At 39.5% G+C, this 15,404-nt stretch overlaps 1 protein-coding gene across 2 annotated transcripts in view; it reads left to right on the top strand.

The window, feature by feature from the left end:
• Positions 1-5,788: 5,788 nt before the first annotated feature.
• Positions 5,789-15,404, top strand: part of LAMB3 (laminin subunit beta 3) — a 64,164-nt gene continuing 54,548 nt past the window's right edge. Inside the window, exons 1-4 of one of the 2 annotated variants that reach the window (XM_074222565.1) lie at positions 5,789-5,951; positions 6,877-7,026; positions 8,068-8,131; positions 9,027-9,181. In XM_074222565.1, the coding sequence (XP_074078666.1) occupies positions 8,107-8,131; positions 9,027-9,181 (180 nt within the window). In that variant the 5' untranslated portion in view covers positions 5,789-5,951; positions 6,877-7,026; positions 8,068-8,106. The remainder of the gene's footprint in view (positions 5,952-6,876; positions 7,027-8,067; positions 8,132-9,026; positions 9,182-15,404) is intronic. The other variant, XM_074222564.1, reaches the window with a different exon arrangement.

The following is a 15,404-nucleotide window of genomic DNA, read 5'->3' as shown; positions in this document are numbered from 1 at the left end:
TAGGCAGCAGAAGGAAGAATGAGTAACTGTCTGGGAGGCTGAGCTGTTATGATGGGATGATGGGAACACAACAGGTTTAGTCATATGGCAAATCTCAAGGGTTATTCTTGGAGTTTGGAATGTCCTTGAAACAGAAACACTCAGACTTGACTCACTACAAAGAGGAGAAAACTGAATCACTTTCTACCAATTCCTTAACACCCAAGAGTCTAGGATTTATGGCCCAGGGCAAGCAAGGACTGTCTATAGGATTCTCTTTTCTTTCTTTCTCCTTTCCTTTCTTCCTGGCCTCCCCTTTGTATAACTCTCCATCCTCCCTCGGGTCTCCAGAGGCTTTTCTAAAAAGAGATTAAATTCTGTACAGGGTGTATTTGTAATGAATTTTTACTGCATTTTAATTTGAGTTCACATGTTCTTTTGTATTGTCATACACACTTGCAGTCTGTTATATGTTCAGGATATTTTCTCTTCTTTCCTGACTGATTTCCTTACTTCAGAGAGGAATTCAATCTAGGGCTGATGATTGGAAACGACTTCCAATCTATGGTCACAACCAACAACAGTATTAAGGCTAGGTGATGATTCCTTTGCGATTTAAAGCAGTGGTGTCAAAGTAAAATTGAAATGGGGGGGTCACTAAACTTTACATTAAAAATCCCTGTAGGATTCATATTTATTGTCTTACAAAACCACATATTTGACTTATCTATATCCATCTATATTTTTATTTGTTAAATATTTCCCAATTCCATTTTAATCCGGTTCTGCTAGTATGTTTTACTCCTGTAGTTTAAGCCATGTGAAAAACATCTTCCTACTCCTCAAACTTAACTGATGCTTGGGATTCCCCAACTAGAGCATTCTTCTACAGAACCTAAAAATGTATCCTTTATTAAATTGCAGATCATTTCCTCAGAGCAGACTTGGGATGGAGGTTGTCTACATAAATGTTGGACTCCAAAGCAATGGAAAGAGCCAGGAAGGGAGAAAATGGTAACTTTAGTTCCAGTTAGTCTTAGGCTAATGTACTGACCTTGTATGGTGCTAGATGTATGTGCTCACTTGCAAATACAAAACTCTCTGAAGACAGAGACTTTAGAAGGTCAAATGTTTCATGAGGAGTAGGAAGGTGTCAATTTGAATCAGACCTCTCCACTAATCCTCTGGATGACTTTGAAATCATAGGATCATAGGTTTTGAACAGCTAGTGACCCTAGAGGTGATTGAGTCCAGTTCCCCATTTTAGAGATGAGGCAGCTGAGGTCCTCTGGGGTTCTAGGATCACATAGCCATTTGAGGTATAGTTATCCCTTCCACAGCAAGAAGATTAGGGACCCATTCCCAAGTCTGTAAAATTTTTTGATGCTTCTTTTGTATCAGAGAATTCTATTTTTTTCTTTTTTTATGGGGTACTAAGAATATTTTATTGTAAAATTCGTGTTAAGTATTTAGTAATTGGCCCTGAGCCATCTTCTGTCCTTCACATATTGGCTTCTGCAAAACTCCCCTGAAATTCCTATTTAATTTCTTATGTTGCTATTTCAGAGCTGCTATGGGGAAAGTTTTGCTGGGGAAGGGTTATTAGGCAGCATTCAGACTTATGTCTTCCTGACTCCATTGCCACACCTAATTGGATCTGCCATACTTTTTATTCCTCCTTTCTAAGTCTCAGTTTCCTCTTTTATAATAGCCCTAAAAGTTCTTAATTCTCTTATCTTGTTATGCTCGACTTGTTTCAGAGGGGAAAATATGCTTTTGGTTTTTTTTGTAAAATAATGATAATAATAGCTAGAATTTATATAATGTATTTACAAAGCACCTTGCATGTGTAAAAACCCTTTGAAGTACATATTTTTATAATACTCCATTCTTGTGGGGAAAATTGAAGCACATAGATTTTAAGTGAATTGTCCAGGATCATCCAGTTATTAAGTAGGTGAGGTGGATTTAAATTCAGGCTTCCTTTCCTCCAAATACACTGAACCCTCCTGTCCTCTTATCTGAAAGGGGGGGGGGGCAAATGTAGATTTACAGGTATACATCCATTTGTGGAGGGGGGGTGATCTAATAAGAGCAGCTGCAGTTTCCTTTTTTCCAAGACCAAACCACTCCCAGGGCTTGTTCCAGCTTGTGGAGTCTGAGACATCAAGTATTTATTTACCAGAGAACCCAGGTTTTAAAGGGGAATGCTAAGGGGAAGGGGAGGTTAAGAAGCTCAGGATTGCTCATCATGAGATCTACCTTAGCCTTCTCCACCTTGTCTGGAGATTAAGGATTACACCATTCTGGTCTCTTTGGGATTTGACACCTCCTTATCAGCAGTATCCAGTTAAAGATTAAAGTTCTTTTTCATATCCTCATTCCTTATGATTAGGCAGAGGATTAGAAATTACTGTTCTTGGTTCTGTTGAAATATTCACATCTATAAACAGAACTATAGATTGGTTGCAGGGCCAAGACCCAGTTTTCTTTCTATCAGCAAGGTATTGAACATGGGGGGAGAGGTGGAGAGGGTTGTTGGACAAAAGAATGGGCAGCAAGTAGTCCAGAACTTCTGACCCATGGCTCTGTAGTATAGCTGATGACTGATCCCTGACCCAATCTTGCAGAGAGAGGGTATAGATAGGGTTGGGCATAAAGTAGATATGTTATAGTGATGGCAGAAGAAGATTAGAGGTAGCATTGAACAAACTAGGGGTTGTCCTGTTGGATGGGGCAGGTTCAGGGGGCTATGAGGTACTAGGCCAGAGGACCTTTACATAGATGAAACATACCTCATCCTTGTTTGTTCCCCAGAGCATAGCCCTGGTCTCTAGTGTTCTAGTTAATTGAGATTGAGAAAATAAAAAGCAGAGCCTAGGTGGGTGGACAGAGCTCACAATTTACTTTCAGGTTTGTTTGTTTGTTTTTGCAAGGCAAATTGGGTTAAGTGGCTTGCCCAAAGGCCACACAGCTAGGTGATTATTAAGTGTCTGAGACAGAATCTTGAACCCAGGTACTCCTGACTCCAAGGCTGGTACTTTATCCACTATGCCACCTAGCCGCCCCACACAATTTACTTTTAAAGATTGAAGAATGTTAGAGATGGAAAGAACTTTAGAAGAGGGATGGACCAGGAGTGAGAAAGAACTAGATTCAAATTACACCTCAGATACTGAACAGCCTGTTGACTGTGGACAAATCTTATAAACTCTTTGGACCACAGTTTACTCATCTGTATAATGAGGGGTTGGCTTTTAAGGTCTCTTCAAAGCTTTAAATCAGTGACCCTATAGGATCCATCTAGTCCATTCTAACCATGTTATGGATTGAGAAGCTGAGACTCAGAGAGGGTCAGTAACTTATCTAAGACCACCCAACATGTGGGAGACTATTGTTTAGTCCCTGATTAACAAACTGATTGGACACTCGAAAGAAGTATGCCTTGGCGCGGTGATGTATGGTCTGAATCCCTGAAAAGAGAATAGCTTTTTCCAGACAAAGGCTGAAAGGTTGATCACAAGGTGTCAAGATGACTGATATTTGATTTTCAGCTTTGTTGCTTTGCTTAAAAGAAGACATGATCTCATGGAAACATTTCTGAGGTCAGCATTACCAATCCACTAATTACAATAATCTGCCAGGCTGCCTGGTTTTGCTATCCTCGCAAGTGAGGCCCCAGGGTTAGAAATACCATTCCTATACCAAAGACAAAATTGAAAACTTCTTCCTTGGTTGTTCTTATGCTAATCTCTGGGGTTTATAGGGGAACCTAAGAGATTTAGGTTAAATAAGAAAGAAATTAAGATTAATGAAAATAATGAGTGTTTATATAGCTCTTTAAAGTTTGCAAAGAGCTTTACAAATAACTCATTTGATCTTCACAACAATCTTAGGAGATAGGTACCAATAATGATCCCCATTTTACAGATGAGAAAACTGAGGCAGACAGGGTTAAGTGACTTGCCCAGGATCACTCAGCTAGAAAAGTATAGGAGCCTGTATTTGAATACTATTCTTTCTGATTCCAGAATTCTATTATGAAAGATTATGAAATTCTTGATGTTAATAATAATTCCCCCCCCAAAAAAGAATGACCCAAAGAAGCATCTGTTTAATGAAAGGGAAGGGAAGGGAAGGGGAGGGAAGGGAAGGGAAGGGAAAGAAAGGAAAGTTTCTGTCATTTCTGAGATTGCTGAAATAAAGTCCAAGTTCAGTGCTACTCCGATGTATGGGAATGGAGAAGATGACCTTTCAAGGTTCTATCTGCTTGAAGTCCCTTTCATTTCTAAACCTATGATCCTTTGTGTCAGAGGTGAGACTTGCATTCAGGTCTTTTGGTTGCTAAGATTGATCTGCAATCTATTATATTATGTTATCTTGTCTCCTTAATAACAGCCAGCTTTATATAAGAATAGCCTGAGTCCAAATCTGATCTAGACACTCACTAAGCTGTGTGACCCTGGGCAAGTTACTTACCCTTGTTTGCCTCAGTTCCTTATCTTTAAAATGAATGAGAGAAGGAAATGGTAAGCCATCTCTGCCAAGAAAACCCCAAATGGGATCAAGAAAAATTGGATATAACTGAAAAGAATGAACAATCAAAAAAGTATTCTAAAAACTCTTTAAGATTACAAAGCGCTTTTGCCTTTGAGCCTTATAGAGATCTAGTGAGGTACTCTAGCTATTACTATTATTCCAATTTTGAACATGAGAAAACAGTTTGAGAAGGTTAAGGGTCTCACATCTAGCATGTGTCTGAGGGGAACCAGACTTGAAGCCAAGTTCAGCATTCATATCCAATGCACAAGGAGGATTTGTAGTCCTTGGGAGCCAGTCCACTTAGTGCAGTCTGGGAAGGAGCTGATTGCCAGGGCTTGAGGTAACAGTGTTCAGGAGCCTTGGCCATGGCCCAGCGGAAGTCTCTCCCCTTAGCTAGAGAGGGATTTATTGGTCTTATCCCTTCTACTGGTTGTCAACTCAGTGTTCCTGCTTCGGGGCTGACATTCCTCAGTGGGGAAGGTGGGGCCTGCAGACCCTCCCTGGAGCTGAGGGAGTGACTCATCCTGAGTGTTACCTGCCCGTGGGCTCTCTGCCAATCTCCCAGAGGGAGCCTGAGGGGACGCATTTAGATTCATTCTGTTTATTTTTCTTAACTCTTGCTTAGTTTTTCCTGTTTCTACCCCAGTGTATCACTGAATATAAAATTCCCATCAAATTTACAAAAATGGTGCAGCTCTTTGTTTCTGTGTCCTGGTGTGTGGGGAGATAGCTATAGCATGTGATATGAAAGTATACAATTGTTTGTATTTAAATTTTCTTTAAAAATTACATCGAAAAAATTTCAAAATCAGATTAAAAATTTAAAAAATAAATTTTTAGTATGGGACAAGTAGGAAGGAGAGAAAATAGATTTTGCTAATTCAGAAAATAGAATGGAATGAAATAAAAATAAAATAAAATTGGACAGGGAACTACTTTAGGCCATGTCTCCTTTTCATCCTGGTGAGCAAGTTCTGAATCATGAAGCTGCTAGTATTTGTATCTAAAGTCTGGTTATTTGTTGAGCTTGGTCCATGGTTGAGTAGCTGCTACCCTCTCCCCTTTTTAACCACCAAAACCAGTATTGAAAAGGGTGTCTCCCTGGCTTTGCAGCTGTTCCTGGCCTCCTTGGGGGAGAGGGAGGTAGCAGCAAGCTGGGAGGTGAGCACCTCCAGACTTGTTGGAAGACCTTTGGAACCCCCCCACTTGCCCGGTCTCGTCCTGGCAGTGGGTGCAGGTGACTGACGGCAGATGGGCGTGCCAGCTGACAGATTCCTGGGACACGCCCTGAAGTGGGGTTCCACCCAGCCTGGGACTCTACAGAGGTGAAGCTGATGTTTAAAAACCAGGAGCCCCGGAAGGACCTCTGAGAGTGGGGCAGGTCAGCACTCCAGGGGAAGGCCAGGACAGCCAGAGGCACACTGAATGAGGTATGTGAGCTACCCGCCTCTCCCAGGCTTGGGAAGAAAGCCCCTTCTGTTCCTCCTCTTCCCCTTCACCCTCTGCCAACCTGGCCTATCTCCAGAGAATGATCCTTCCCCTTGGGCTCTTGCCTAATTGAACTCGCCTCCAAACTGTAAGATAAAATGTCTGCAGTCGGTCCCAATATTCTGAAAGTTTCTTTTTATAATTGAGAAGACCCTTAGTAGATCTTGAACTGACCTGGGCTCTGGTTTGAGGAGTGGCATCAGTCAGAGATGGGATGAGCTAGGGGAGACTTGGAGTTTCTCACTTTGACTCTCAAAATGCCTGCTCTTGGTCTGGGGGTGATATTTTAGGCTTTCTTCTTACTCTTTTCCCAGATTAGGCTGATATGGAAAAAGCAAGAGACTGGCATTCAGGAGGCCTGGATTCTGATCCACACTGTACCACACTAGCTGGGCAAACTTAGAAGTCACTTGTCTTATTCTTTGTTTTTTCATTGGCATAATAGGTGGGTGAGGGAATTGGAACAGGTAAACAATACAGTCCCTCTCAGTGAAATGAGTTGACTTACAGATGCCAGGGACAGGTGGCATGAGAGGGTGTCTCATCTGCAACCTCCCCTCCCCAAAAAGGGATCCTTCCTCAGATATAAGTAAGGGCAAAGTTACCAGATTTAGAATGAAAGAACTTAGCCTCAAATCCCTGTTCTGATTTTTAACTGCTTCTGTGGCTTTAAATACTCTCTGGTTCTCAGTGGCTTCAACTGTAAAATGGACCAGTTGATTTCTAAAGTTCCATTTATAAATCTTATAAACTCTAGGACTTGCCTTTCTTAGCATTAATGAATTCTGAGGGAAGCCTAGGCAATTTATAAATTGCTAGAACGAAAAGGGATCTCATGACTGATCTAGTCTAACTCTCATTTTACAGAAGAAAAAAAACTGAGTCTCAGGCGAAAGGACTTGACTAAGGACACATAGCTAATAAGTTGCAAGGCTGGACTTGAACCCAGTGCCATTTCCACTGGGCTGGGAACAGAATTATAAACTCCCACCCTAGCATTCAGTCCTTTCCTCCAAGGTAAGAATCTTATCACCCTCTTCCTTCCATCTTATTCTTTTCCCCATCTCATTCTTCACATCCCTACTTATGTAGTCTCTATTCTATAGTTAGAGACATTTTATGATTCTTCCAGTTGACCCATGGAGAGAGAGAAACACAAGATAACTTCACTTCTATTTTAAAGGCTGCCAGCCCCCATTAACCACACTCAACCTTGGGCTGTGGACACTAATAATAATGATGAGAGGGATGGTCCTCCAGCTTCTCTAACAGCTGCTGCTTCATTTAACCTGTGTGCCTCAGTTTCCTTAACAGTAAAATAATAATAATAATAATAATGATAATCTCCCTTAAGGATCCCAAAATACTTTTCATATTATACCAGATGAACTGTAAATTCTTTCACTTGAGTATTCCATGATTCTATGACTTTTGCCTATCCTCTTGTTGGCCTCAAATTTGAGGTCTGAGGAGTTAACATAGAAAAAGGGAAGAGAAGAGTTTCATTTCTTAGTTATCCCTTAACAGAGCTTTCAGTTACCTTTCATCAGAAAGGCTAATAATCCCTTGGAATTCCCCAAGATTGCTCTTTTTTTTCTTTACTGGAACTCAAAACAAGATAGACAGGGGTAGGGAGGAGACCATAAGATTTTAGTTCTAAATATGATCTGGAACCTATCACCCTGAGAGCAAGTTTAGTTGACTGACTGCAGAAAATCCCTCATATTTACAAAGTCTACCTTGGTATTTTTAGTTGGTTTTTGTATATTTTGTTGGTACAATTAAGTAGGTAGAGTTAGCTTGATTATTGTTTCAAACAAGGGAACAAACCCCCAATCCCTGGGGAGGGGAAGAGGAGGGGAAGAGGGAGACTTCTCCCTGGTCATACAGTGAGTACAAGGCTCTTTCTGCTAGATTATGCTATCTTTCAAGATGCTGAATAAACAAGTGTCTAAATTAGAGTCAGGTAACATATTCTAGGCTGGCAGCTAGAAGGAAGGGCCTGGTCCATTGGGGGGGATCCTGAACTTTGACTCAACCTACTTCATTTTGTTCCAGGTCAGTCATATCCTTTGGGGATCTCTCCATTAGTGGAAGATGTGGCCATTCCTTATGTTGATGGGTAAGTACTGTCTCTTCTCTTCCCCTTGGGTCCTATATAAGCCTTCTAGTGGGGATGAATAGGGTAACTAGGGAGAGCTGATGGCTAGTGAGTGAAATTTCCAGGATCAGAGTATGGATATCAATTCTGATGCTAGTTGGGTGGAGAATCATGTCTTACTGGTGACCTTTCTTATGAGGATCTTTGTGCCAATTTCCTTGGCCTTTACTCTCTAAGGAAAAAAATTGTATAAATCTCTACTTCCCTTTAATGGCTCCCAAGTGTCATTGTATTCTTGCTTGTTGGTAATTCCTGGTTTTTCCAGTGTCCAGACTACTCTTCTCTAGGGTAATTTTTGTCTAGGTCCTTTTCATTATTTTGATTTTTATTTACAAACCCTTATTTGCAAAATCTACTTTAGCTGGTACAGTTAAAAGGTAGTGGTTATTGTTTCAATCGAGAACAAATTATAGGTTTCACCCAGTTTTCTAGGAATGAATTATCCAAGGGATTCTGGTCAAATGATAAAGTAAAGCTAAATGAGAGTTAGGACTAGGATTATATAGGGTTTTTGACTGCTTATTGATTGTGTTTGGGTGATTCAATATGTGTGTCTGAGGGTATTCCAAAGTCAAGGAGAGATTTTTAATTTATTCATAATTTTTGGTTGTTTATGGATCGGCTTGACTCTATATGCACAGATGATTGACAATCGACAATATATGGAATTGACATTCTGTTGAGAGGCATGTGGACTGAAGTCATTATTTCCTTTTAGGCAAGTGGGTAGAAGGTGCTCACAGGGGCCTGACCTGCATATGGGAGGAAACTGGAATATTGGAAAGATATTTCAGTCTGGTGGGGCTTCACCTTATCACTCTCACAATTTCCTTTTTTTTTTATTTTGTGATTTCAGCATTTCCAGGACTCCTTCATTCCCAACATACCTGTTCTCGGGGGGCCTGTTATCCTCCTGTTGGGGACTTGTTGGTTGGAAGGGCACGGTACCTTAAAGCTTCATCCACTTGTGGAATGACAAAACCAGAGACCTACTGCACTCCATATGGTGAGGTAGGTCCTACATATACATTCCCTGTTTTTCAAGGAGCAGGAGTCAAGAGACAGGGAAGGGAGAATATGCTATTCTTTTAAGATATGATATGATATAATAAATAGTACAGTAGATAGATAGTGATTTAAATTCAAATTCAGCCGCAGATACTGTGTGACCCCAGGCAAGTCACGTAACCTCAGTTGTCTCCTCCTCACCAAAAAAAAGATATATCATATGTATGACGTATCCTATCTAGAAGTAGCATAGCATTGCTGACAACAGCAGAATGACCCTGGGCAAGTCACTTGGTTTCCTTATCTGTTTTTTTTTAAAAGGCAGTCAAACTAGCTGATGCAATTTAAAAAACCCTAGGCTTAGAGTCATGAAAGAATTGTGTTCAAATCTAGTCTCAGACTCTTATAGCTATGTGACCTTAGGCAAGTTACTTAACTTTTGTCTGCTAATCATTGAATTCAGAAAAGGGGGTCCAAGGCCTACCTCTGGCATATGCTGATTGTGTGACTCTAAGAAAGATACTTAACTTCTTGGCTATATATGACTATATAATCTATATATTGCATTGAATGTGCTGACTTTCTTTGGTAGAAGGAACTTTGCTATATTAATGAAATCACAGGTCCAGTCTTTGTTGTTATATCATACATTTATTTTTACAAAATATATTTATATAATCTATTTTATGACATATTAATATGTAGCATACAATTAATGTGACTTATGTAGTTATATTATACAATATTATTTTACTTCATGTGATAAATTTGCCAGTTTAATTACTGAGTCCTGATTATATAAATGACCAATATTTTAAAGGACATGAAAGAGAATTCCTGCCCTTTGGGTGCTTACAGTCTATTTGAGAGAGCTAAGATGTGCATTGATGAAAGTTATTAATTATCCTCTGCTGTTCTATAATTCTGGGTTAGGCAAAATCTTTCTTGATTTCCAAGAAGATGCAGCAGACACAAATTCATGTATAGTTCTTCCCTTGAGAAAATTAGTCATAAGATTATAAATTTAGATCTGGAAGGTACCATATAGATCTCATAGTCTAACTCTCTCATTTTACAAATAAGGTAGCTAAGACCCAAGGAGATTCAGTGACTTGTCCAAGATCATACACAGATAGAAAGTAGCAAGGATGAGATCTGCACCTAAGTTCCTGGACCGCAAATGCAGTGTTCTTTATATTATAGTATCTGCTTTCTAATGTGCTTTCCTTCACAAACACAGACGATACTATGGAACGACCATTGGTGGGATGTCTGCTTGAGTTGTGTTCCAAGCAGTAGTGATGAGTGGTACAGTCACCTGTGTTCTTTTATCCACTGGTTCTGAGCAGACTTTTGTTGAGAATGGTTGGCAGAAGGTTGATAGGACAGCCTCAGGCTATGAAATGGTTTTCCCTTTGTGGGAAGTTAACCAGATCATATTGGAGCATGTGGGATACATTTTATATATATGAACCAAAACAACAAAACCCTCATCTTAAACTCATTACCATTATAATATAATTAAAAAATAAATCTTGGAGCTAATCTAGTAGGAGGTACAAATAATAATTTACACTTCTATAATGCCTTAAAGTTTGCAAAATACTTTCCTTTCCAAAAGGAGTGGGGTAGGTAATACAAGTATGTTTATCTTCATTTTCACTGAAGCTCTAAGTGGTTATAACTAACCCAGCAATCAACTGAGCCAGGATTTGAACTTGTTTTTCTAGCTTCAATTTCATGCTCTTTCTTCTGTATATTACTGCTTTTCAAGACAAGCAAGTAGGTCTCTGGGTGAAAATAAAGTTTTGTAATCATTTTAGATTAGGAGGGGGAAGGAGGTGTGGCCTCTGTTGGTGAAATGGAAACAAGATGGAACAGTTCAATTCAAAAAACATTTATCAAGCACATCATCATCATCATCATAGCTAGCATTTCTCTAGCACCATGCTAAGCATTTTACAAATATTATTTCATTTGATCTTCATCACAACTCTGAGAGGTAGGTGTTATTATTATTATTATTATCCTCATTTTACAATTGAGGAAACTGGAGTAGACAAAAGTTAAGTAACTTGCCTAAGGTCACATAGTTATAAGAGTATGAGACTGGATTTGAACATAGCTCTTCATGACTCTAAGCCTAGGGTTTTATATATTGCACCAGTTAGTTTTGCTATCTTTTTTTTTTAAACAGATGAGGAAACCAAGTGACTTGCCCAGGGTCACTCTGCTGATAAGGTCCAGCACTCTGAACTACCTAGTGTTATCTAGTGAGTTCCTACTAGGAACAAGGCTTTATATAAGGCTCTAGGCTTAGAAAGAACAGTTTCTTCCCTGAAGCAACTCACATTTTGGTTTGGATCCAGGGATAAGAGTTGGAAAATCTGGGTTTAAACAGTGGCTCTACTGCATTCTACATGGGCAAGTCACTTAACCTATCTGTGTCTCAGTTTCATCTGTAAGTGAAAAGTTTGAATGAGGTCATCTTATGAAGTCCTTTCCAAATCTAAATCTGCTCATACACTTAGGTAAATACAAAATAATTTTCAAAGGTAGGTAATAACTACCAATTGAGGGAATCTGGAAAGATTTCTTGTGAGATCTGACTGTTTCTATGCTTTGAAGAAAGACAGGGATTTCTGAAAGTAGAAGGAAGGCTTCTCAGAGAATTTTTCTGATATTTGGACTGGTATTTTTTCTCCTATATTGTTCACAAAATTATTTTGGCAATAGTTTTAGTCTTTCCTCATTGCCTTCTCCCAACTAGAAAAGATAGTAAGCTCTTAATTTGAGAAACTGGAGATATTCAAAGGCCACTTTCTCTCCCTAGTTGGTGATGACCATTTCCATGCACCCTTAACATAGGCACAAATAGGAAGAGGAAACTGAATCAGTTGATTTGTTTTCCTGCCATGAAAGGTCCGATGAAGTTTTTGCTCTATATGAGAACTTGGGTCTCCTATGAATTTCTGTTAATCAGGAGATCATAGATTTAAAACTGGAAGGGATCTCGAAAGTCATCCTATCCAACCCATTCTCATGGCCCTTGGGAACTCTCGAGTTATTTTTATTTACAGACACTGCCCTCTGTCTTTTGGCTAGTGATTTTGGAGGCTCCCATTTTCTGAGGGAAGTATGGAGTTGAATAAGGGGGCAAGCTTCCAGGCAGTTATCTGGTTATAGTGAAATTTTTCTTTAGGGAATACATTACTTCATATGGACCAAGGAATTCAATCAGTAGGTTTGTTTTCTAGGCAAAGTAAATCAGCTGCTTCCTCTATCCCTACCCACACCTCCAGGCAACATCTTTAGCTCTCCCTTTGCCACCGTAGAATTGTATGAGACAAGAGAAAATTGTTGCCTTTTTACCCTCTTCCTTTTGGATACCTCATTTGGGAAGCTAGAAGGAAGGGGTGAGCAAATGGGAGGCGGTCAAAGATCCTGCAAGCCTGAGATGTTTTCTTGTCCTTCTTCCCCTTTCCCTTATCTCTTCTCTATTGGATGGACCTTTCTCTTCCTGGAGGTCCGATGCCTTTTGCTTCACACCCAGACCACCCTCTGCCTTTGATAACCAGCCAGGAAAATTACCCTCTGCCTTCACTATCTCCAAGTTGTCCCCTTGGGAGATAAACTTAGTATTTTCGATATAAAATTCTTGATTTTTTTTTATCACTAGCAGGATGACTAAATGTCAGCTCTCTCCTTGTGTGACTGAGAGACATCAATTTTATTTACCACTCTGAACATAAGGAAGAGGTGGTATGTGAAATGTAGTGGAAAGAACATTCTAGAGTTAGAGGACCTAGCTTGGGTCCAAATGCATTGCATTTATTAACTCCATGACTCTGAGCAAGTCACTTCCTCTCTTTGAGACTCAGTTTCCTCAATGACAAATTGAGGTCAGACAATTTGACCTCAGATCTCTTCCAAATTTAACTTCCTATGATTCTTTCTCAAGACACATTATTGAGTCCTAGCTTTTCTGCTCATTTTCTTGATGACTCTAGACAAGTCCATTAGCCTTTCTGGATCTTGGTTCCTCTTCTATTTAAAATGAAGGAGTTGGACCAGGTCATTAAGCCTGTCTCCTTGAACTTGGGTCTTAATTATGTTGATAATTATTTTAGTAAAACTGTTTTTTTGTTATCTTTTGTTTTGCACACTTAAGGACATGATTCATAGAAGGAGTCCAAAGGCTTTATTGTATTGCCAAAGGGGATTATAATAATAACAAAAAAAAATGAAGAACCTCAGGACATTCTGAATGAAGTGTTCCATCTCTCAACCCTTTTTTAAGAACCAAATATTGAATAATATCTAATTTTCTTCCTTCTTTCTCTCTTCTTGAACTATTCTTTAGTAGCTTTCCTTTCATCCTTAACTCCCCTCATTCTCCTCCCTCCCCCTATAACCAATCTACCCCACAGGGCTGGTGTGGGAAACAAATAAGATAGTTATCCATTCCACATCAATGGGGTTAGGGGCCCAACAACCACATGATCTGGAAAATCCACATAAAGTTTTTGGGTTCTCCCTTCATACTAGAGAAGTCTGAATTTTTTCTATTTCTTTTTCTTTACGGTATCTCATTATAAAATTTGGGTTGATTTATACAGCACTATGCATATATATTAGGTATTTCTGAGTTTCTGAATTTTTTCTGTGTAGTTTTCAGGCTTTTGTGTGTCTTTTGTAGCATTTTTTGTACCATTTAATTTCTTATGCTGAAGCATGATATATTGAAAGTACAATGCGAAAGTCCTGATGTGAAAGAGAGAAATATATTTGTAGAAAGTCCTTACCATAGTTTCTGGAACTTGGTATATTGATCCTTCATTGTCTTGTCTTGTATTGCCTTCCTTTCCTTTCCCTTCCTGTCCTCCTTGTTCTCCCTCAACTGAACTTTATCTAAAGCTTATTTGAATGGGGTCAGTCTTGGAAATAGAAACATCTCCCCTCTACATACTCCCCTTGAACCTTAAATAGTTTATTTTTGATGGTTTCTCAGTAGCTCCAGGGGCTGTATTTTGTGGAAAATCATGTATATTCTGACAACTAAGTCCTCATTTCTACATCTAATTTCAGACTTTGGTTTTAACTAAATTTGAAATAAAAGCAATGGGATGATATAGTGAGGCCTCAGAGTCCAAAGGATCATCCTAATGTTTCAGAGGAAGGATATGAGACCCTCAATGAAAGAGAGTTCAGTACTAGTAATAACTCAGTGCTTAACAGCTGAGATAGTACTGAATGATAGGATAAGGGTGTCTCAGAAATGAAGTTCTAGGGCTCCTCCCATATACCCTAGATCAAAATCTCTCCAAAATGTCCTGATTTCATGTGTGTATATGTGTGTGTGTGTGTGTGTGTGTGTGTGTGTGTGTGTATTTGCATGCAAGCTTGAACCAAATTAAATCAAGCCTAGTGTAAAATAGTTAAATGTTATTGGTGCTACCCAATTTTTTTCTCTTTGGTAAAAGACTGAGCAGTGAGGCAAGAAGGAAAAGAAGGAAATGTCTCTTAGAGTGTCTCTGCTTCTCTGTACCCTGTATGTATGTAGGAGGAAGGGTTGCATTTTAGGTAAATAGTAGCCTGAGGGAAATGGAGTTCTCTATAGCTCCAAATTCTTTGAATCCTAGGTCTTGCAAGCCAACCTGCTACGGTCCCTTCTTTTCCTGGCAGATCTTCTATACTGATTAAAAGCACACCAGCCTGTAATCTCACTGGAGAATTTGCCTCTGTGGGTCTTGGTTCATGTTGCAAGACTTCCACCCTCCTTGGCTGTCTGGACTGTCTGAGTTTGGGGCCAGTCTGTTTCAAGCCAAAGTACTCAGGCAGCTGCAATTCCTACAAGACACAGTATCTTAGGCATACATCAAGTTTTAGTTCATTGCCTTTTCCTGTCACCTGCAAGGGTCTGAGGATCAAGGAATCATTGAAGCATCTTTCCTACAGTTAGAACAATGGATGAATTTTGTTGCTGTTGTTTTTTGAAACCATTCGTTTCCCCACTTCCATCATTCTTCCTCTCCCCCAACCTCAGCACATCAGCATAGGATTTTGATTAGTAGTTCTAGAAAGGGCTCTTGAGGTCATTGAACCCCTTATTTTCCAGATGAACAGTCTAAGACTCAGAGAAGGGAAGTAATTTGCTCTGAGATCACATAGTCAGAAAATCCCTAAGGTGGAATTCAAATCTTCATCTTTCAGACTCCAAATCCAG

This window comes from Macrotis lagotis, chromosome 2 (assembly GCF_037893015.1).
Source record: "Macrotis lagotis isolate mMagLag1 chromosome 2, bilby.v1.9.chrom.fasta, whole genome shotgun sequence".
NCBI classification, from domain to species: Eukaryota; Metazoa; Chordata; class Mammalia; order Peramelemorphia; family Peramelidae; genus Macrotis; species Macrotis lagotis.
This window is presented reverse-complemented; position numbering and strand designations above follow the sequence as displayed.